This window comes from Musca domestica, unplaced genomic scaffold (genome assembly GCF_030504385.1).
Source record: "Musca domestica strain aabys unplaced genomic scaffold, Musca_domestica.polishedcontigs.V.1.1 366, whole genome shotgun sequence".
Lineage (NCBI taxonomy): Eukaryota > Metazoa > Arthropoda > Insecta > Diptera > Muscidae > Musca > Musca domestica.
Genome location: NW_026712320.1, coordinates 225738 through 250690, shown reverse-complemented (window position 1 = coordinate 250690; position 24953 = coordinate 225738). Strand labels below are relative to the sequence as shown.

The 24953-nt window shown below is 32.8% G+C and overlaps 1 protein-coding gene across 4 annotated transcripts in view; it reads right to left on the bottom strand.

The window, feature by feature from the left end:
* Window positions 1-8053: 8053 nt before the first annotated feature.
* LOC101891421 (rap guanine nucleotide exchange factor 2) overlaps window positions 8054-24953 on the bottom strand; it is a 73294-nt gene continuing 56394 nt past the window's right edge. The window contains exons 6-9 of one of the 4 annotated variants that reach the window (XM_059126082.1): window positions 24270-24425; window positions 13312-13875; window positions 9371-9449; window positions 8054-9310 (exon numbers count right to left, since the gene is read on the bottom strand). In XM_059126082.1, coding sequence (XP_058982065.1) covers window positions 9403-9449; window positions 13312-13875; window positions 24270-24425 — 767 coding nt within the window. In that variant the 3' untranslated portion in view covers window positions 8054-9310; window positions 9371-9402. Of the gene's footprint in view, window positions 9311-9370; window positions 9476-13311; window positions 13876-24269; window positions 24426-24953 lie in introns of those variants that run through there. The other 3 variants (XR_009342860.1, XM_059126084.1, XM_059126083.1) reach the window with 3 other exon arrangements.

Below are 24953 nucleotides of genomic sequence, written 5' to 3'. Positions count from 1 at the left end.
TTTGATTAAAAATACCTTGAAAAACTTTTTTCAATCTTTCTGCATCTACACTTGTGTATTATGGAAGCTTTAAGAAAAAATTTTATAAAAACATAAATATTAATAATCAATAAAAACTCCTCTTTAACTATATATTAGTTATAATTAGTTAATTTAATTTTAAACGCACTAAAAATAAAAACGTTTTGTTATTTTTCCTTCTAAAAATCTAAAAGTTTCATTTGATTTGCAAAAAGTTTCATTTCGGTTGTAAAAGGTTTCATTTCGGTTGCAAAAGGTTTCATTCCCGCTGCAAACGGTTTCATTTCCACTGCAAAAGGTTTCATTTCCACTGCAAAAGGTTTCAATTCCACTGCAAAAGGTTTCATTCCCGCTGCAAAAAGTTTCATTTGAATTGCAAAAGGTTTCATTTAATCTGAAAATGCTATATATTTAAAAGAAGCTCTATGGATAGAAGGCCTCTTATAGGTCTTCTATATACAGAAGACATTATTTAAGTCTTTTGTGGTCTATCTTCTGTCTACTTCAATAAGAGTTCTATAGATAGAAGACCTTCAATAGGTCCTCTATAGATGGAAGACATTCAATAGGTCCTCTATAGATGGAAAACTTTCAATAGGTCTTCTATAGATAGAATAACTTTAATAGGTCTTCTATAGATAGAACATCTTCTATAGGTCTTCTATAGCTAGAAGGCCTTCAATAGGTCTTCTACAGATAGACGACCTTCATAAGGTCTTCTTTTGATATAAAACCATCGATATTAATATGTTTTGTACAGATAAAAGACCTTCAATAGGTCCTCTGTAGATAGGAGACCTTTAGAAATTCTTGTAAGATAGGAGAAGAGCTTTTTGGGTTTCCTGGAAGAAATTGCAGAATATTTTTTTTATGGATATTCTATATTTGGAAGATATTCCTCAGCTCCCCTAAATATAAAAGGCCTGTAAGAGGAGACTTCATGCAGGTATTTTTTCAGAAACTCTAAACTCTTCTCTGAAGCCTCCCCTCTCTACAGATATGTCTGCTAGCCATAGTTTTTCTTTTCTCCGGTTTCCTATATATGAAAGGCTAGTACAAGGAGGCTTCTTGAAGGTCTGCAGCTATGTATCCTATCCATAGTTTTTCTTTAACAGGTCTCCTATAATTAAGCGACTTTATATAGTTATTTTACAGTCGGAATTCCTTTAAAAAAGCCTCCACGTACAAGCCTTTCATATTTAGGAGACCGGAGGAAGATCATTCATACATAGAAAGGAATATTAGATATTCCTAGGTCCTCTCTAGATAGAAGAGGTTTCCGGGCAGTGAAGATAGAATAGAATTCCGGTCTCCTAAATATGAAAGGTTTGAACGTGAAGGTTTGTTTTAAGGAATTCTAAACGTCTCCTCTGAAGGCCTCCCCTTTCTGCAGATATATCTCCTATCCATAAAACCTTTTTAGTGTTTCGACTTAAAAATTCTTGAAAGATAGGAGAACTTTTTTAGGTATTCTATAAATAAAAGACCTTTAATAGGTCTCCCATAATTAAGAGACTTAATAGAGGTCTTATACTGTTAAAAGGTTTCTATTAGGTATTTATAGGTCCTCTGTAAATATAAGAGCTTTTTAGGTTTCCTGAAGGAGAAGATAGAATATTGTTTATGAATGTTTTATGTATGGAGGATCTACCTCTGGCCTCCTATATATGAATGGATTGTACAAGGAGGCTTAATGAAGGTCTTTTTAAGAATTGATAAACTCTCCTCTGAAGGCCTCAACGAGTCCTAGATGAACTTCTGCAGATATGTCTCCTATCCATAAAACCTTTTTAGTTTTTCGAGGTCAATTCAAATGAAAGAATACCTTATCTGTTCCTGAAGAAGATCTGTAATTGTTTTTATAAAAAGAAAAAGATTTCATGGTTCCACAATTGAGAGAAAAAAAACCTTTGGGTCTTGGACCCTATCAATAAAACATTTTTAGTTTTTCGAGGTCAATTCAAATGGCAGAAATATAGTCGTTTTTATAAAAAAACAAGATTTCATGGTTCCACAATAGAGAGAAAAAAGTGGGTCTAAAGTAGATCCACGATTCGATTGAGTATAGTTTCCCGATTTTTTTTTATTTCAAATAAGAAAGAGAGCCCACAATTTCAACATCTTGCCTTTTTTTTAATGATGACAATAATTAGCCTCCACCTTCATTTTTTTAATTCTTTAAATTTTTCTCTCGTTTTTTTTCATTTGAAATGCCCTTTAGTTTTCTTTCTTTTTTTCATTAATTAATAAAATATTGTAAATATATATTTTAGACATTTATTTGAGTTGGGTTTTGTTTTTTTTTTCGGGATTTTTGAAAAATATATATAGAATATATTTAATAAAAATATAAATATTCAATTTTGTTGATATTCATATTTGTGTGTGTTTTACAATAGTAATATGCAATTTACAACAATAGTTTATTTTTTTCGTTTGGTAATATAAATTTTACATGATGTGGTTTTTTTATTACTTTTTTTCTGGATTTTTTTTTAATAAATTTTAATCTTCTTCTTTCTTTTAAATAATTTCTTTATTTTGTATATGGTAAATATATTATATTTATTTATTTTTTTTAAATATTTGATTTAATCTTTTCTGGCATATGTATGTATTGTTAAGTGTATAGATATATATATTTATGTTTTGTTCTTTTTTTAATGATTTGTAAATAGAGAGCATATGAATGTAATGTTATTTGAGTGTAAATATCATTTAGATCGGTTCCGTTTTCATTTTTTAAATGAAAACACTTGTACTATACTTTTGTCGTCAAACTAATGTTCTATGGATGTTGTCGTTTCTTTTGTCTGTGTGGTAGTTTTAGGCAAAGGTGTAATTGTTGGAAAATATTTGTGGAAAAAGGAAAAAATAGATATTATTCTTCATAAAACCCTAGAATTTAGTTGAGAAATTTTATTTTATTGCAGAAAAATATATTATTTTGATTTTTTTTAATATTTCTTCTCTCTCTCTCAATAAACCTGAAATCTTATTAAGAATATGTATGGGAGCTATATCCAAATCTTAGCCGATCTCCGAGCTCTATAAGATATGTGGTACCAAATATCATTGTTGTGGAGTGCATATTTCGACTTAAAGACAAAATTAGATGAGACATATATATATATATATATATATATATATATATATATATATATATATATATATATATATATATATATATATATATATATATATATATATATATATATATATATATAAGAGCTATAGTTATATCTGAACCGATATTCTCCAAATTTGATGTACATACTTGCTTTTAGACTTAATTCGGTCAGATGTGCCAAAATTCAGGTCATTTGGACTGATATTGGCCATTTATTTCCGAATCTTAGCCAATCTGGATAAAATTTGGCAGAGGTATTTCCGAGCTCTATAAGATATCTGATACCAAATATCATTGTTGTCGAATGCATATTATAGAAGTGAGGGACTTAAAACCCTATATCGTATTAAAAATATATGTGGAAGCTACAGTTATATCTGAACCGATTTTCGCCAAATTTTGTGTACTTGCTTCTGGACTGAATTCTGTTGGATGTACCAAAATTCAGGTCATTTGGACTGATATTGACCATTTGGTGCACAATTAACCCGATATCGGTTGAAGATATATGTGGGAGCTATATCCAAATCTTAACCGATCTGGCTAAAATTTGGCAGAGGTATTTCTGGGCTGTATCTGATTTCTGATACCAAACATCGTTCTTTTGGGGTGCATATTACGTCTGCGGAAGACAAAAATATCAAATCGGATAAACTATATATATGGGAGCTATAGCTATATTTGAACCGATTTTTACCAAATTTGACATACCTGTTTCTAGGCTCGATTTGGTCGTAAGTGCCAATCCCATTGGGCTAATATTACACGTTTGGTGCACAAAAAACTGCAAATCGGATGAAGTTATATGTGGGAGCTAAATCCAAATCTGAACCAATCTTGATAAAATTTGGCAAATGTATTTCTGATATTTCCCCAAATATCGTTGTTACAGAGTACATATTGCATGGCTGCGGAGGACAAAAATAACAAATCGGATGAACAATATATATAGAAGATATAGCTATATTTGAACCGATTTCGATGAAATTTATTATACTTATTTCCAGACTTAATATGGACGTATATGCAAAATTCCACGCTATTTGGGCTGATCCATTCCATGTTTAGTGCATAATAAATCGGCAAATCGGACGAAGATATATGTGGGAGCTATATCTAAATTTTGACCGATAATCTCCAATTTCATTAGTGTTCGTCCTTGGGTCAAACAAATGACTTGTGCAAAATTTCATCGGGTTCGGGTAATAAATGCGAACTTTTCCACGAGGATTTCAAATATCCACTGTAAATTATAGAGGGAATATTCCCGAAACATTTTTAACTTTTTTGGACCTTAGCCTTTTTATAACAACTTCGACTGCATTAAAAAAAAAAAAAACAATTTTTATTTGAAATTTAAAACAAATATTTTTTAACAATTACACCTTTTTCTAAAAAATGTCCCTTTTTTCGTTTCAATCAAATTCCCCTAAAACGCTCTTATTTAATAATTAGTTTTTATGGATGGATGGATTTTGGTGGTTAATGTGTGGTTACTGTTCGTCGCGTCAAGTTAGGATCGAAATGCACAATAGTGAGATTTAAGCAATTTAAAATTGAAATATTGCTATTAGCATTAATATGGATATTGAAAATTATTTTAAATAAAATCATTATTCATTAAATATAAGGTCGTTAACATCCGATTAAGTTAAATTGGCCCATTTTTCCTCTTGAGTTTTACATTGATCCTAAATCGACGTAAGGCCAGCCACAAACATTGATCTTCCAGTGATGATACAAAAATAAAAATATATAAAAATTTATTCTTCCTTTCTAGATTTTTAATAACCCCCAGAAAACTCTGGACATGTCGTTTAAAGTGATTACAATTAGGTATGAGATGGGGACCATTTCGACTCGTTTTGGCTTATTTAATCGGCCCTATTACTGTTGCCGTCGTCGTCGTTGTCGCAAAATTAAGTCGAAGCAACAGTTAGGTTGCCGTTTTTTGTCGATAGCTCTGAATGATTGCTATTATCATTGTCGATAAAACAGTGGACGTGAAGTCGTTCTTAGGGAATATCTGTCGCCGCAAAAAAATGTGACGTAACATTGTATTTGTATTTAGTCGACGTTGATATGATTAAGCATTTTGTATTTGATATTTGGCCATGAAAATAACAACAGTAATTTCCGACCTAAAATCTTAGCGCTAAAACCGTAAATGCTGTGGCCAATTGAAACTACTCTAGTTTAGTAGAAACTCTTCGATTTTTTTAAGTAGGTTGGTATTTTTACCCTGATTCCGGGAATCTTCTACGTTGATTCCCCAGATTTTTGACTCGAATGCCCGTGTTCACGACCCGGATTAGACCCGGATCCAATTACCCGATGCTACTTACAACCACTGTTAAATTTATAAAACTTTAGTTCGCGTACCTGGTTGAATGAACATGCCTAGAAGCGAATATGTCTGGACCCAGAAAAATTATTAGCACAAAGTAGCACTTTGGAAAGCTAAGAGTGTCAGCTATAATTTGGAAAATACCTATCCAACAAGTGGTCACATGATGGGGCCGACTACTTACAATAACTGTAAAATTTGGAAAACTTTAGTTCGCGTAGCCGGTTGAACATACCCAGAAGAGAATATCTCTGGACCCAAAACAGGTATTAGCACAAATTGTAGCATTTTGGAAAGGTAAGATTGTCAGCTATAATTTGACATCAATTCTGTTGACCCACGTAATGGGCACTTTTTCGATTTTTTGAGCGTTTAAAAAAAAAAACAGGGTTAAAAAAATCGATAATTTGACTATAACTTCCGAACCGCTTTAAATAACCCCCTCAGGTGGCCACTTGTTGGATAGGTATTTTCATAGGCGATACCTATATTGTATATATTGGGTAAGTGGATCCAGGTCTAGCCCGGGTCTTGAACCCGCGTCAAAAATTGTAGAATGTTGGAAAGGTAAGAGCGTCAGCTATAATTTAGCACCAATTTTGTTGATCCCCCACATAAAAGGCCCTTTTTCGACTTTTTGGGATTTTTAAAAACATTCAAGTCTAAAAAATCGATAATTTGACCATAATTTCCGAACCGTTTTAAATAACCCCCTCAGGTGACCACTTGTTGGATAGGTATTTTCATAAGCGATACTTATATGGTATAAATTGGGTAAGTGGATCCAAGTCTAGCCCGGGTCTTGAACACGCGTCAAAAATTGTACAATTTCGGAAAGGTAAGAGTGTCAGTTATAGTTTAGCATTAAGTTTGTTGACCTCCCGTAATGGGATCTTTTTCGAATTTTTTGGATTTTTTAAAAAAATCCAGGTCTAAAAAATTGATAATTTGATCATAATTTCCGAACCGCTTTAAATAACCCCATCAAGTGACCACTTGTTGAACAGGTATTTTCTGAAGCGATATCTATATTGCATATATTGGGTAAGTGGATCCGGGTCTTAAACCAGGACCTTCTGGTCAAAAAACTGGGTTCCCGGGTCCGTCCCCCCAAAAAAATATTTCCTGGAATCAGGGTATAAAAATACCTACTACTGGAGAAACGTTCAAAAAAATGGAAAAGTTTGTACCAAACTAGAGTTAAGACGGCCAATTTAATTTCAGGCCTAAGAGCCAATGACCGGCGCCACCTTTTGCAACTTTGGCAAAATTTCTTTTAGTAGTCCTTGAAATATTCTGAAATATTTTAAAATCTAAAAGAACACATTAAGGTACATATTTTAATTAAAATAAATTAAAAAAAATTTATTTTAATTTAAAATATGTACCTGGAGTCAGGCAATGTAAATATGTTTGTTTGCTGTTTTAGCACTCGCCGCTGCAAACAGTTTTTATATTTTTTTCCAACAACAAGAAAGTGTTGCTAACTTCTTTTTTTTAACTGTCGATGTCGCTTCTATGCCTTACCCATGGTAGAAGAATATGGGTAGACGTATCGACACAACTGCTGGGACAATGAACTGTCAAACAAATTTAGGAATTGAAAATTTTGAATGAAAAATTATTAAAATTTTGTAAATATTGTTGAAAAACGCGATTTACAATAACCTCCGAATGACGTCGTATAAGAAAACATATAAAAATCTACTTATATTTGAAAAAAACATTTAAAATTTTCTGACATATCAATGTTTCTTAGCGTTGATATCTCTACCTGTATTCTTCTACCATGGCTTTACCGTAGTACCATTTATGAATCGAAGCAACGGCGATGACGACTTGTACATAACGTCGACGACGACTGTTGCGATGACAACCGTAATTGGACCGATTATGAAGTTATTTGAATACAGTTTTTGGGGGGAGGCCAAGGGAAGTAAAAGAAGACTGGTCTGGCATCATTTCTCAACAAAATTGGCATGTTTTTCTAAAGCGATTCAAGGAAATACGACAAAGTCCCTAATAATGTTTCGAATTTTGGTTTTACCAAAACCAAGTTGAAAAAAAATATTTTTTTTAACTGCAGCTACTTCTGTAGTGGATTTCTCTAACTATTTTTTTTTTTTTTTTGGGTTACGTCGGTGGAATTAAAATGATTATAATTTGGTTAATTGAAGAAATTTGTCGGTAAGTTTGCGACGAAATCAAAGTAGTCGCTAAGACCTACTGGTAAAAAAAACAAAAAAACAATGTTGTCAACTTTAACTTCTTTTAAATAACAAAATGTTGGGTTTCAAAGTTACCGATTGTTGTCGGTAGCTCAAAAAATGATTTAGAGAATTCCACTACTGATGATTTGAATAAATTTACTTTCGAATCGTTTTAAAGAAACATGCCATATTATTATTATTTTTTATTTTATTTATTTTCATTTGTAAATAGTTTTTTTTTTATAATTAAGCATAGGGGACTTGGCATACAGTTCAAATACGTTGGCATATTGAAATTTAAAACTCTGTTTTTTTTTTGAGATATTGGAAAAAAAAACTAACGACTTTATTTTAAAATTATTTATATGTATATTATTAGCTTGTTCTCTATGAAACGAAAATATACAAAAAAAGAAGGCATTTTTTTGCGCAGAGAGGGAAGTATTTGCTTTCATTTTGGCTTGGATTGTTTTGTATGTATATGTATATATATAAATGTCTATGTATGATGATTATGTATGTACGAATGTGTTGTCTTTCTATGTAAATACACTTTTTGCCTAGGCATGGAAAAGTGAGAATTTTGTTTTGCTGAACTTAAATTAACACTTATTTTATATAGAAATATGTATGTTTGTTTTGTTGTTAGCCTGATTCGAGTTTGTTTCTTTTTGCTTGTTTCATTTGTATATAGGTATTATATAGATATATAAAAAAATTATCAAAATATATTTTTGTTAGGAAGAAGTTTTGTGAAGTTACCAAAACAAGCTTTGGGGCTGTGTGAGAGACAGAGAAAGAGAGAGGACGAGAGTTATATTTGTTTTTTATAATTTAAATTAATTAGAAGACAAAAAAATTGTACATTGGTAAGTCTTTTTTAAAGTTCTTGTTGTAATTTTTTAGTTGTTGTTATTGTTATATGTGGTCTATATAGTAGCATCAGACAGTTTCGAGTTTTTTTATCTTCTCTTCTCATTTTTTTGTTTAGTGTAAATTTGGCGGAATTTTCTTTTTTCATGTTGTTTGTAAAACTTATTACTAAATTCTCTTGTTTAAATAATAATAATAATAGTAATTAAAGATTAATACATACACATTTGTTTTTTTACATAATTCCAAAATATATGATATATATAAAGTTATTTAATACAAAAAAATTGGTATAGCTTAAAAAACGTTTGATAAGTAGTTTTGTTTGTTTTTATAGTTACTTTTTGTTGTTGGTTTGTTTCAAATAAATGTTTTGTGTTTCTCTTGCATTTCGCTTTTCCATTCTTCTGTGTTCTGTGTGTCTGAGGAGTAAATGGAGCTAAAGGTCCGCCTGCAGACTATACATGTGTTGGTTGGTTGCAATGATCCAGTTTCACATCGAAACAAAAAAATATCATTCGAATCACATTCATTTATTTCACATTACAGATGCACAATTGTAAACCAATTTGTTGTTGTTTTTTTTTTTTCTTTTTTTTTTGTTTTAATATCCACACACACAACCTTAAATAGTAGTTTGTTTTTTTATTTTCTTAGATTTTTGTATATTTTTTAAACGAAAACATCAAAAAATTTGGCATATAATTTTATTCTTTTTGTTTCAATAAACTAAAAAAGAAAGAAAAAATTAAAAAAATATATTTATTTTTTTATTAATTTGGAACTCACCTTTTATTTAATAAATAATACAATAATTACATTTATTGGTTCATAGGTGGCATTGGGCACATGGGACAACCGGGGGCACCTTGAAAGAAATTCAAAAGAAAAATTCTAGTAAATGGAGAAAAAAGTGGTATTAATAAACTTAGGAAAAATTGAAAAAAAAAAATAAATAAATAAACTAAATAATACAAAAAAATAAATAATATAAAAAAAATAAAAAAACTACATAAAATAAAAAAGGTGACATTCTCGAAAATACAAATACTAATAAAAATTAATAAAAATAATAATAAATCAAATGAAATAAAAAAATTATAAATATTAAAAAAAATAAATGATTATAACCATCGCAGATTAAGACGTTGAAATTTTTTTTAAAACAAATTGAAAATAATTTGATGAAAACGTGCTGTAAAAAAATTTATGTACGAAATTCGTTTCTGAAAATTTGGAATCGACTTTGACATAACTGTTAAAAATTTCCAAGAAACAAATTTTACAAACATAATTAAGTTAATATTGAAATTTTTATAATAGATATCAAGGGAAGATATCGGAAGAGAAGTTTAAGAAATTATTAGGTCCATTTTCAGTAATTTTCAAAAAAAAAAAAATCCGATCGTGTCGAATTAAACAAAGTCGGTGATGACAGTAATAGAGGTTAGTTAAAAAACCTTGATTTTCATTTTTTTTATCAAAACCAAACCATACGTTTTAGAAAGAAACCAACTTACGAATATTTAAGTTTTTAAAACTCATAATCTTGTTTTTTTATCCATAGTATGGAGGGTATATTAAGTTCGTAATTCCGTTTGTAATTCATCGGAACAATAATTTTGGACACAACAAAGTGTAGGGTGAGATAAAAAACTGCAACAAAGTAAAACACCATAATTTTTACATTTTTTTTATTTTTTTTTTTTAATCTTAGCAAAGAATGTCGTTCAGAATAAGTTCAGATTTACATTTAAATGCTGGAGTGCTCTAACGATAGCTACTTGTGGTTTTCCAGCCAAATAAAAAGAAATCACACTGACACGCTTAAATTCCATCACGAATAACTTCTTTTCTGGAAAATTCTAACCAAATTGCTTTTGTACACTTGTAAACAATATAATGAGCTGTCACTGGAATAATTTTAACAGCTGTCGGAAGATTGGCTTAGAAATCACAGCAGTTTTTTAAGTGTTGGTTGCAGTTTTTTCATCTCACCCTGTATATTCTTGAACGGAGTAAAATTCTAACACGATTTAGCCCTGTCCGTCTGTTGTAATCACGCTAGAGTCAAAACGAATAAAGAAATATGACAGGAAATTGTCTATGTAGGTCCAGGTCTTCCTATAGATCCCATACATCAGTACCTCCCTATATTCGGTATTTAGACGATTTAAGGGATATTATTCACTGGAGTTGTTTCAAATTTCATGTTTAGAGTTTCTAATGTGTTCTATAGCCTATGACAAAAAATTGTCTATACAAGGCGTTCAGGTCTTCATATAGCACCCATATACCGGTATCTCCCGATATTTGGTATTTTGACGATTTTAAGAGCAATATTCGCCGAAATTTTTTGAAATTTCGTATTTGAAGTTCCTAATAGGTACTATGCAGGTCCAGGACTTCGTATGGCCCCCATATAACGGTATCTTCCTATATTCCGTATTTTAATGATTCAAGCTAAATTATTCACCGATTTTTTTTTTCAAGTTTCGCATTTGAATACTGTAATGGCTTATAACAAAAGTTGCCAATGCAGGTCCATGTCGTCGTATAGACCCTAATATAACGGCTACATTCTTTAACAGCATTTTTAACGGATTTTATTTTTTTGAAAATTTCGTTCCAAATGGTTTAGGGTATTCAAAGTTCGGCTCAGGCGAATTTACTGCTTTCTTATTTGTTGTAACTAATAATGTTTCAAGAGAATGTGAATGATTTTCCCAGACTCCTCCAAATTGTTGACTTTTTTAGACTCCAAGGCCCGAAGGAGTTAATTTTTTTCTAGACTCTTACAACCCCCAAAGGCTGTGACTATAAGGCCTGAAGGCGAGGACTTTTTAAGAGTTTTTTCTAGGCTCCAATTCCTGAAGACGTAGACTTTTTAAATATTTCTTTTGGAATCCTCAAACGCCAGTTGGCGTTATCTCTCCTTAAAGATTTATGGATCTTGGCGTGGACTTTTTAAAGATTTCTTCTAGACTTCTTCAACGCCCCAAGGCGTTAACTTCTTCTAGACCACATGAAGGCAAGGATTTTTTAAAGATTTCATCTGTACCACATGAAGTCTTAGACTAGATTCCTCCAAAGACCGAAGGCTTAGCTTTGACTTTTTAAAGTTTTTTCTAGACTCTTACTATGAGATATTGACGAGCGTGGCCTTTTTAAAAAATTGTAGAATCCAAGGCCTAAAGGCGTGGACTTTTTAAAGATTTTGTTTTAGACTTCAAGACCCGAATGCGTGGACTTTTTAAATATTTCTTCTAGACTCCTCCAACGCCCGAAGCCGTTAACTTTTTAGAGATTTTTCTCTAGAATCTAAGGACCGAAGTCGGGGACTTTTGAAACATTTTTCCTAGACTCCAAGGTCCGAAGGCGTGAAGTTTTTAATATTTCTTCAAGAAGGCGTGGGTTTTTAAATATTTCTTTAACACTCTTCAAAGGTCTGAAGACGTGGATTTTTAAATATTTCTTCAAGAGTCCTCCAAGGTCCGAAGTCGTGAATTTTTAAATACTTCAAGACTCCTCCAAGGTCGAAGGCGTGGATTTTTAAATCTTTCATCAAGACTCCTAAAAGGTCCGAAGGCGTGGATTTTTAAATACTTCTTCAAGGCTTCTCCAACGCCCAAAGGCGGTTACATTTTAAAGATTTTTTCTAGACTCTAAGGTCCGTAAGTAAGGTGCCAAGGTCCGAAGAAAAGGATTTTTTAAAGATTTTCCATAGATCTCAAGACCCAAAGGCGTGAACTTTTTAAAGATTTTTTTGTAGACCCCATGAAGCCGAGGACTTTTTAAAGATTTCTTGAAGACTCCTCCATAGACCGAAGGCTTAGACTTTTTTAAAGATTTTTTCCAGACTCCTACAATGAAATATTAGTGAGAGTGGAGTTTTTAAAGATCAAGGCCCAAAGGCTTGGATTTTATAAAGATTTATTCTAGACCCCAGATCGCCAAAGCCCGAAGGAACGGACTTTTTAAAGAATTTTTCTAGACTGCCCCAATGAGTTTTAGAAATAAACAGGACTTTTAAAAGATATTTCCAGATTGCTTCTATGAGTTTTGGGTAATTAACGGAATATTTCAGACATATTTGGGTTCTTAATTTTTGGAAAAACGGGAATTTTCTTGTCTTCATTTTTTTCAATCTAACTGGTTCCTGCATTTCTTGAGTGGATTGCAAATGTTTTGTGTCTTAGGATGACATAAAATTTTAGAAACAGATCATAAATTGTAACCCGAATTCTACAGTTAAAAACCAGTTAAAAAAACAGTTAAAAAATCTTCAGACTTTGCACCAAAAAAAAAACCTTGGGAAGATGGATCTTCAAAAAAACTCTTTCTGTCTTAAAGGATGGATTAGGGTCTTTTGGGGTTCTTTTTTCAGGTGAGGTTTAGCAATAATTTTCTTATTTTTTTTCCTTTTTTTTTGTTGATGGACATTCTTAGAAATTTTTGATGGATATCTAAGTTAAGATTTTTATTTTTTATGGTCTGTTCCAGAACTCCAAGAATATAATTGTTTTATTTTATTTTATTTTCGAAATAACAAACCTCTCTATTTCTTACCCTCTCTCACTTAAAATTATTAGAAAAAAGAGCGAAGACTGTACACCGACTTTTAAAATAAATTCTCAAAATTTTCCTTTCGTTTTATTTTACCTTTCGCTTTAACACACAGATACTTCGTCGTTCGTTGCGGGCTCCCGAAGTTACCCAAAAAAACTTACCATGCATATTGGAATGTCTATGATTGTGATGAAGCATTGCGGCAGCTGTGGCATATGGCGGAGGCATATTTGATTGCAGGGCCACCGGTGACAAAGGTCGACTGTTCATGTGTTGTGGCGGTGTTGGTGGCGGCGGATGTGGTGAAATGTTACCGCTGCCGCCACCAACGCCAACGCCTAAACCACTGCCAGATGGAGGCGGGGGTGGATACATGGGCATGTTTTGTCCTCTCATTAAATATGGAGGTGGCGTTGGTGTTAATGGTGGCTGATGTTGTTGTTGCTGCTGTTGTTGCAATGGTGCATTCATGAGTTGGGGTGGTGGCGGTGTCGCTGGGTGCTGTAGGTGTTGTTGTTGTTGCTGCTGTTGCTGTTGTTGTTGTAGTGTATGTAATTGTGGCGATAATGCACGTGTATTGCACGGAGTATTTAGAGTTCGTGTCGCTGCCGTATTCGAAATCTGCTGCAACAGTCGACAATCGGCCGCTGTGTAAACAGATGATGAAGAACTTGTATCGTGTTGAGCATACGAGCCATGCCCACTATCATTCGAGGATACCGATCCTGGATGGTGGAGGGAAAAGAATTGAATTGAAGGACACATTTCTTCTTTTTTGTTTTTTGAAGTGGCAAAACAACAAAAGTGCTTTTGTTTGAATTCACGGTTGTAGTTGTTGTTATTATTGTTAGCTGGTATTTGATTTTTGTTGTTGTTAATGTTGTCGTCCATTAGTGTGTTTTTTATTTGTTTAGTAAATAATACGAGTGCATTTGTGTGTGTGTGAGAGAGAGTGCGTGTGTTCAGTGAAAAGTAGAGTGCATTAGAGAGTGTTTATTATTGAAAGTAGGAGTAGAGATATTTCCGAGGAAGCTGAGTGAAAGGCAAAGAGTTTCAGACAAGCAGATGTTATCGAACAAATATTGATTTGAAAAAATTGTTATCGAAAATCTTTTAGAAAAATGAGGTATCGGTTAACAGTTCTATAGAAAAAATATCGATACGAGAAAATCAGCTATCGATGTGTTTTTCTATGGAAACATTAGTTATCGAAACAATTTTCTGTATCAAAAAAAATTTTATCGAATTAGTTTTCTATTTAAAAATTAATTTCCGATTCACTGTTCTATAGAAAATGTTGTTATGTGCCAAAAATTGTTATCGAACAACTTTCCTTTGTTATCGATTCGATAACTTTTTTATCGAATAAAGTTTCTTTAAGAAAAAGTTTTTTTATCAAAAAAATGTTTGTGGAAATATTAGTTATCGAACAACGTCTCTGTTAAAAAATTGTTATCGAACCACTTTTCAACTTGTTATCGAAGAGCTTTCCTGTGGAACAAGTTGTTATCCAACAACTCTTAACTAGGAAAGTTGTTATCGATAAACGTTTCGCAGGAAAAATTTCTTATCGAGCTACTTTTGAACAGAAAAAGCTGTTCGATAACAGTTTCCACAAGAAAAAAATATTATTTTTATTGAACAGAGAAAAGTTGTGATCGAACCATTTTTCTATGGTAAACTCGGTTATCGAAAAACTTTCTATAGGAAATGTTGTTATCGAAATAATTTTTCACGGGAAAAGTTGTATCGAAAATTTTCTTAAAAAAAAAATTGTCGATACCAACCACTTTTATGGAAAAAGATGTCATCGAACCAAAAGTTGTTATCGAACAAATGATTGATAGGAAAGGTTCTTATCGAACCATTTTTTTTCGAAAAATAGTTATCGATCAACTTTTCTCTAGGAAATGTTGTAATCGAACGACTTTTCTACGGGTCAAGTTGTTATGCCTGAACTTTTCTCTGGGAAAAGTTGGTATCGAATCACTTTTCTATGTGAAAATGTGTTATTGAACTTTTTTCTTTTTGAAAATTCTTGTTATCGAATAACTTGTCTCGAAAAGTTGTTAATGAACAACATTTCTATGGAGAAAGTTGTTGTCGAATAAAAACACATTTTCAACAAAAATTTTCTTTGGAAAAATAAATTGTTTTAGAAATTTCTGAAAAGTTGTTATCGACCACATTTTTTGCGGAATAATTTGTTATCGATCTACTTTTCTATGGGAAAATTTGATTTCGAACATCTTTCCTCTAAGAACATTTTTTTATCGACCAACCTTTCTCCGGAAATAACTTTCCTACTGGAAAAGTTGTTATCGGTCCACTTTTCAAATTATCAAACGACTTTTCTACGAGAGAAGCTGTTATCGAACAACTTTTTTATGGGATAATTTCGTTCCACTTTTCTATGAGAACATTTTTTATCGAACAACTTTCGTGTCAGATAAATTGTTATCGACCAACCTTTCTACGAAAAGGTAGTTATCGAACGACTTTTCTTTGTAAAAAGTTGCTTTCGAACTATTTTCCTATTGGAAAATATGTTATCGGTCCACTTTTCAAAGAGAAAATTGGTTATAAAAGCACTTTTCTGCTGGAAAAGTTATTATCGAACTACTTTTCTACGGGAAAAGCTGTCATTGAAGAAATTTTCTGAAGGTAAAAAAGTTATCGAACAATGTTTTTATGGGATAAGTTGTTGGAAAATTATTATCGAACAACTTCCACTAAGAAAAGTTTTTATCGACGGAAAAGGTAGATATTGAACGAATTTTCTATTTGAAAATTTATTTTCGAACTACTTTTCTGCTGGAAAAATTGTTATCGGTCAACTTTTTAAAATGAAAAAGAGGTTATAGAAGCATTTCTCTGCTGGAAAAGTTATTATCGAAGCACTTTCCTACGAGAAAAGCTGTTATCGAACAACGTTTCTGAAGGTAAAATTGTAATAGAACAATTTTTTATGGGATACATTGTTATCGGTCCACTTTTCTATAAGAAAAGCTGTTATCGAACAACTTTTTTTATGGGATAAGTTGTTGTCGAACAATTTTTCTCTGTTTTCGCACAACTTTCCTACTTGAAAATTTGTTAGCGGTCTACTTTTCCACTGGAAAAGTTATTATCGAACTACTTTTCTACGAGAAATGATGTTATCGAACAAATAATTGTAATCGATAAACTTTTCTTTAAGAAAAGTTGTTTTCGAACTACTTTCCTACTGGAAAAGTTGTTATCGGTCTATTGTTAAAAGGGAAAAGCGGTTATCGAAGCATTTTCAGCTGATAAAATGTTTATCGAAATACTTTTCTGTAAGAAAATCTGTTATCGATAGACTTTTCTAAATGTAAAATTGTTATCAAACAAATTTTCTCTAGGAAAAATGTTATCGGTTGTTATCGATCAACTTTCTTACTTACTTAATTATTAACGAACCATTTTTCTATGGAAAAAAATTGTTATCGAACAACTTCTGTCCAGTAAAAGTTGTTGTCGTTCCACATTTCTATGGGAGAATTTGTTATCGACCCAATTTTCATTAGCACATCTATTATCGAACACATTTTCAAAAGAAAAATCTTGTTATCGAATTATTATTTTTATTGGAGAATAGTTCTTAAACAACCGTGAAAATTATTTATCAAACTATGTTGTTATCGAAAATATTGGAATTTTTTTTAAATATTTGCTTAAACTCTTTGCCTTAATAGTTCCCCCGAAAAAAACCCCACCGAAAGAAAATTGAAAGTGTTTTGTATTGAAAAAAAAAAAAAAAAAAAAATATTTGTTTAATTGTTAGCACCATCACACCATAAAGATTTGAAAGAAGTAATGATCCACTTGCTTAGCAATAGCACTTATTATTAGGAGAAGTCAGCATTTAAAAAGTGGTTTGCGAATCAATGTTTCAGGTTTTTTTTTATTTTCAGTTCTACCAACCAAAGCCATTCCAATATGCAGGGTTTGTCTACTTCCAAAAAATTGTATTATTCGATTAAATAGCAAATAGACTTATATTAGCATTATTAGTTAAGCATTGAAAGGGGGAAAGAGAGAGAGAAGGGTGGGGCATAAAAAATAATGTTAATGGGTTGCTTTGGATTCTTAAAAATAAATAGGTTTTAAGGGGCTGGTATTAGGCATCAGCAAGGTGAAGTCTTTAAAGTAAAGCAAAAAAATGAACACAATGCTACAAAATTTTTAAAATTGGTATTTTTTTTAATTTATATTTTTTTTCAAATTCTAACTCCCAAAAAAAAAAAAACTGAACATTTATCCTTTTGACCTTGATTTTGTAGCATTATGTCTCATATATTTTTATTATTATTTTTTTTTTTTTTTTTGCAATTAGTAGATTATTACAAAAGCGTTGGCATAACTACTACATTCATGACAACCTTACCTAATTATTTTGATGTATCTGATATAGGAACTCTTCAAATTTTTATACAGTATACAGAGAAAATCTTAAGTAATTTTTGGCTATTTTTTTTTTCTTCTAATCTGCCGGAACTTCAGTTGAAATCTGTGTTATTTTATCCATTCAAAAAAGGCTGCAATTCGAAAAGTTGTTTAATTTTGCGAAATTTCAATGGGAAGAAGTAAATGGAGACAAGTCATTCATTTGTTGTCGGAGAAGGTAAAATTTGTTCCAAGAAATTTTGAAATTTCAAAAGCTAAGAAAAACTACCCTCCCAACTCCTCAAATTATCCCCTTCATTTTGATTAAAATTCCCCTGAATATTCTCTTCTGTTCCCTTTTAGACTTTATTATGTTTGAAAACTCTTTTAGAAACCCCCAGAAATTACTAAGAAAACCAGCTAAACATTTGAAAATTTTGTTCTTTGCTACAACCCCAACTCCCATGTGATTTCCTCAGACAGGGTTTTCCGAACTAGAAAAAAAAACTAGAACAAATGTGAGCGTTTAGTTAAGAGATAATCTTGTATGATAATTACCCCCCTCCTCTCCCCTCCTAGATTTTCATGTAGGCAACAACACACAAGTGTGCGACAAGACGACCTTGAACTTCTCTAAAACAAGCAGCCGTTTATTATTTCTATTTAATTTGCCAAGCCAGAATGTAACTAATTGAGGTTGTTGTTGTTATTATTGTTGCTCTATAGATTTCTTTGAAATTCGCTAAACCTTTAATCCGTTCAAATTGTATTTGAAATCGATAGTTACTTTAAATACTTAACCCTTTGTGATTAGTGATGGTGGTAATGGAGGAAATTTTATTTAATTTTTATACCCTCAGCCATATGACTAGAGAGGGTATATCATTTGATACGCCCAAAACGTGCCTCATCGAAATAACGGATTTAGCCCTAGGTTTCTTTAGACCAAATCTGTTTCAGAACATTTAGAGTCGATCTAGCGATGTCCGTCCGTCCGCCTTTCTGGCTGGTCCAAACTTGGCACTTCGTAATATTATTTTCAAATTTAGATCAAGTTCGGAGATGGAAAATATCGGTCCATTCCTTCTGGGAGGTGTTCCCACATTTTCAAAGAAAATAATTTCCTGCACAGAAAGAGAAAGGATAACCCGATTTTGCTCCAACTTTGCAAATCCTATTATTTCTATCAACTATATGTCTTGGGCAAAAATGGACAATATCGGTCCCCTCCATCAAGTACCTCCCTCACAGAGGCTCAAAATTTTGAATATTTACAACTCCTATAAAATGTGAATTAAGAATCCGATTGTCTTAAAATTACACACATCACAATGTCTATATTAACCCAAGGTCTGGTGTGTAGATGGGATATATCGGTCCACTTCTTCTGGTATCTCCCTCATAAAGGGTCAAAATTTTGAATATTCATGAAGGTCATAAAACGCGAAAATTATATCCGATTTCATTCAGACTTGGAACATCCCAATATTTCCATCAATACAAGATCTGTTATAAATATGGTAGAGATCGGACCATTCCTTCCGGTACCTCCCTCACAAAGGGTCAATGTTTTGAATAGCAAAAAACTATTATAAAAACCAAAATAAGCACCCGGTTCTCTTCTAATTACACACATTACAATATTTTTGTTAACCCAAGGTCTGGTGTGTAGATGGAATATATCGGTGCACTCCTTCTGGTACTTCCCCCACAAAGGGTCAACATTTTGAATATCCATGAAGCTCTTAAAATGTGAAATTAACATCCGATTTCATTCAGACTTGGTGCATCTCAATATTTTCATCAACACAAGATCTCTTATAAAGATGGTAGAGATCGGAACATTCCTTCCGGTACCTCCCTCACAAAGGGTCAAATATTTTGAATAACAAAAAACGATTATAAAATCCGAAATAAGCATCCGGTTCTCTTCAAATTACACACATCACAATATTTTTATTAACACAAGGTCTGGTGTGAAGATGGCAAATAATATCGGTCCACTCCTTCCGGTACCTCGCCCACAAATGTGTCCAAATTTTGAAAATCCATGAAGCTCTTAAAACGTGAAATTAACATCCGACTACATTCAGACATTCCATCAACACAAGATCTCTTATAAAGATGGTAGACATCGGACCATTTCTTCTGGTACCTGCCCACATAGGTTTCAAGATTTGGAAAAAACAAAACGCTCAAAGAAAACGAAATAAGCATCCAACTCGCTTCAAATTTCTAACATCCAAATATTTTTGCTAACGCAGGTCCGTTGTGAAGATGATATATATCTGCCAACCCCTTCTGATACCTCACCCACAAAGGGTCACATTTTCCAATTCTTATATCTGTCATAACTTGGAAAACAAGTCAGTGATGCTTTAGCGAGGATGATCCCTAACCAAGAAAAATATTCAGTAAAAAAAGACCTGTTGCAATTCAAAAAAAAAAAAAAAAAAAAAAAAACGAAATCGAAAACCAAACCAAAAAAATCCAAAAAACCCAATAGTGTTTCGAACTAACATAATATTATTAACAAGTAAAAAACATTAAGTTCGGCCGGGCCAAACATTTAATACCCTCCACCTTAGGGTAAAAGAAACATTAGAAGAAATGTGGCAAAAACCATTAAAATGCCGAATATCGGGAGGTACCGTTATATGGGGGCTACACCAAAACGTGGACCTATAATTACAATGTTCCGCCACACGAACTAGGACCCATTATGACCCACAAATACCAATTTTTAGACAAATCAGTGAAAAAAATGTGGCAAAAACCATCAAAATACCGAATATCAGGAGGTACCGTTATATGGGGCTATACCAAATCATGGACCCATACATGCAATGTTTCGCCACCGGAGCTGGAAACCATTATGACCCACAAATACCAATTTTTAGACAAATCCGTGAATAAATGTGGCAAAAAAACTAAAATACCGAATATCGGGAGGTACCTTTATATGGGGGCTATACCACAACGTGGACCTATACATGCAATGTTTTGCCACACGCTCAGGGACCCGTTATGACTTACAAATACCAATTTCCAGACAAATCCGTGAAAAAATGTGGCATAACTCATCAAAATACCGAATATCGGGAGGTACCGTTATATGGGGACTATACCAGAACGTGGACCGATATATCTCATTTTCAATACCAACCATCCTAGACACAATGCAAATAGCGCTGCTAAATTTTGGCGCTCTACGTCAGATAATGTGGGCTGTATCGTGATTTCAACAGACAGACAGACAGACGGACATCGTTAAATCGACTTAGAATTTTATGCTGATTATGAATATATATACTTTATGGGGTCTACGACGAATATTTCTGGATGTTATAAACGGAATGACAAAGTTAATATACCCTCCTTTCCAAGGTGGAGGGTATAATAAGTAAAAAAGCAGTAAGCTCGGCCGGACCGAACTTTGAATACCCTCCACCATTTGGAGAGAATTTGGAAATTTTCAAAAAAAAAAAAATCCTTTAAAAGTTCTGTCAAAATCTTAAAACTACCGATTATATCCGTTATTTTCGGGGTCTATACGAAGACGTCAACCTACATAGGCAAATTTGTCATAAGCCATTACAATATTCAAATACGAAACTTGTAACATAAATCCGATGAATAATGTAGCTAAAATCATCAAAGTACCGAATATAGGGAGGGGTACCGTTATGAGGGACCTATACGAAGACATAGACCTGCAAAATACTTCATGGACTTCAAATACTAATATTTGAAATAATTCCGGTGGATAACGTATTTTAAAATATCAAAGCACCGAAAATAGTGAGGTACCGTTATATGGGAGCTATACGAAGACCGGGATCTGCATTGGCAATTTTGTAAAAAATCCGGTCAATAATGTAGCTAAAATCATCAAAATACCGAATATAGGAAGGTACCGTTATGGGGGACCTATACGAAGACATAGACCTGCAAAATACTTCAAATACTAATATTTGAAATAATTCCGGTGGATAACATATTTTGAAATATCAAAGCACCGAAAATAAGAAGGTTCCGCAATATGGGGGCTATAAGAAGACCCGGATCTGCATTGGCAATTTTCTGTCACAGGCTGTAGTACCCATTAGAAACTCTAAATACGAAATTTGAAACAACTCCGGTGCAAAATGTCGCTAAAATCATCAAAATATTGGGAGGTACCGTTATATGGGGGCTATACCTAACCTTGGATCTATATAGCCAATTTTCAATACCAAAAGTCCTGTAGATCAAACACACATTTGTGTAAAATTTATCAACCTACTTCAATTTTTTCGGAAGAGGCTAGAGATCGAGTTTTATGCTGATCAAGAATATATTCTTTGTGGGGTCTAAAATGTATATTTCGAGGTGTTACAAACGGAATGACAAACTACTTAGAAAAAAGCCTGTAGCAACTCAAAAAAAAAAAAAAAAAAACAAGTAAGCAAAGGCTACAGTCGAGCGGGGCCGACCGTTGAATACCCTACAACACTATAATAAACGATACAGTTTATATAGGCGAGATACTCGAAAGAATTTCACAAGATATTGCGACAAATAATAAAAGAAAACCATCAGGTTTCGTTCTTTAATTTTCGAATAATAGCAACTTAAACTAATTTAAATGGTCATCCTAGATCTGGAACCAATATTTCCCAAAGACCAATAATCTCTCAGAAGTGGCAAAAGATTAACATTATTATTGGTTTTTGACTGAAACGCATCTATATGAGATACAGACATTTGACTATATTCTTCAACGAAATCAGCGTTAACGAAATAGTCAGAAGTGCGTCTTTCCTGTATTTGTGAATTCTCCAAAAAGTCACTGGAATGGACATTTTCGTATTTTGTCTACAAAAGTTGGCAAACTATTTCCCACTTTTGCAATGTCCGGTAACCCCCATTCAAATGGGCGTGAGGATCGGTTGATAATTACGACCTGCTTACAATGTTGCAGTTTTTTGGTTCATTTCAACCCCTAAATATATGGCGATCATCTCCAAAAAGAGTAGGCTTCTATTCTGACCCTCATCTTATCCCCATGCAAAATTTCGTAAGGATCGGGCCATAAATGCGATCTGTATATGATATCCTGATATCCTAACTACTTAGTTTTGTTAGCTGTAGAAATATTACCAAATGTTTAATTCAAAATGAAAATATGCCAAAAATATGACAAAATTGAAAAAATATGAGAAAATTTTTCTTTCCTGCCAAGAGGCCATTCTGAATTAATGAGAACTGTCGAAATCAGTTCAGCCGTTCTCGACATATAAGAGATCTTTCAAGCATATCTTCTTTGATAGACATATATATCACACATATTTCGCTATATATCCGATTTGTTGGATGTTAACATCAATGTAAAGGTCAGAAGTAACCTTGTCATGGCTTTGTGATTTCGCCGGTATTTAAAATATTCGCGGTTTAATGAAAAATTTTGAATTTTTTCAACACAAAAGTTATCGTATATTTTACCCGCTAAATATTATCCGATGACCACCCAAATTGGTATGCTTCTTCCCCGCCCTAAACTCTAGCTACATGCGAAATTCCGCGTCGATTGGTCTATAATTGTGACCTGTATAGCTAATGCAAAATCCGACATTTTTTCAGTATTTGGTCCATTTCAACCCCTAAATATTATGCGATCATCTCCAAAAGAAATAGGGTTCTATTCTGACCTAAGCCCCACCTCCATTCTAAATTTCGTGAAGATCGGGCCATAATTGCGACCTGTAGAGTGATTACAAATTAACATGGACAGACGGACGGACGGACATACATAGCTAGATCGACTCAGCTCGGCGAGCTAGGAAGATCCATATATACTTTCCTATATGGGAAACCAATATTTCGAGGTGTTACATAAATTCTGGCCCAATCAAACTTATAATACCCCCAACACATAGTGTTGTAGGGTATAAAAACCCAATAATTTTGTCATAATATTTTTAAAAATCCTCAAACTATTCCAAATTTTTAGAATATATATAATAAGTCGTCGATTAGGCAATTTGTTGTGTTCATAATTTTTTTTTAAATCCCTCAGAAAAATATTTGTCAAAAATCATTATTTGACTATTTTACAATCCTCTATTTGGGTTACTTATCGGGGTTAACTTTCAAAACGCCGATAAGCGTAACTTCTATTTTTTCTCTACTACTTTCAAAATTACTGCAATTTTCCTGTAATTTTTGAAGACATTTGAATTTTGTCAAACAATTGTATTTTAAATTCTATTTAGTATTGGGTCTACACAAAGCTGAGGAACCGGCACAGTGCCTCGACCTATATGTCGAATTCTCATCAATTTCAATATTAAGTTACATTTATAAATATATTAAGATTTTTAAAATTATTTTTCTCTTAGACTTATCTAATTTCCTCCACAGGACCCCCATCACTAATGTACGGGTTAATACGATTACCACAGTCTAGAAAACCATTAACTTAAAAATAGAAAACTATAATAATTTCTAAATATGGCATAAAAGCTAAGTTCTAAGTTAGTTAGTAGTAAATAATAGAATGAATAGCTGTGGAAAACTACTACAACAAACCCCCAAATGACGTTATATTAAAATTAAAAAAAAATAAATAAATAAACTCTAGACCAGACTACTTTGAGAAATGAATGAAACGAAAGTAAAAGAAAAATAGAAAATATAAATAAAATATTGAAAATGCAAAATGGAAACTTACCAGAGGTAACAGATTTCCTTAAAGGTAAATCACGAAATGTGGTAACACTACTACTTTCTAAGTTTAAATCCACCGAAGGCAAGGGAGGCGGTGGTGCTGGAGTATCCGAATGGGAACGTTCATGTATCGAACGTACGGGGGGTGGAATCATGGTGGCTGAAAAAAAGAAACAAAAATAGAGAATTGTTTTTTGGGTACATTTTTTAAAAAATATATATAAAAAAACCAAGATCATCAGTCGGTTGGCCGACAGATGTATACCAGCAGCATTTGTATATCTCTTCGGGACATACCATAAAGATTGGACCTACATATACGATCTTTATACTTAATCTAATTTCGTGCAAAAATATTGGGAATTACTAGAAGAAGTGGGCCGAACAGAACACACACAAGATTTAACAACTCTCCCACCCAGGCGTGTCAGGAAGGACATGCATGATCTAGAGAGGGAGGTCCAACGCTATAAGAGAGAATTTCTAGATCAAGAAGCCTATCAGGCAGGTCTGAGTGACGTTCATACCGATGCAGTCGCAAATGCCAACAGCAATTACAAGATGAATGCCGTCCTCGGAGTCCACCCCCATCCATTGGAGCTGGCTAGACAAACAAGGGTAGTTTTGGCTCAATTACGTTCAGGATGGTGCAGTCGTCTCAATTCGTATTGGGCACGAATTGACGAAG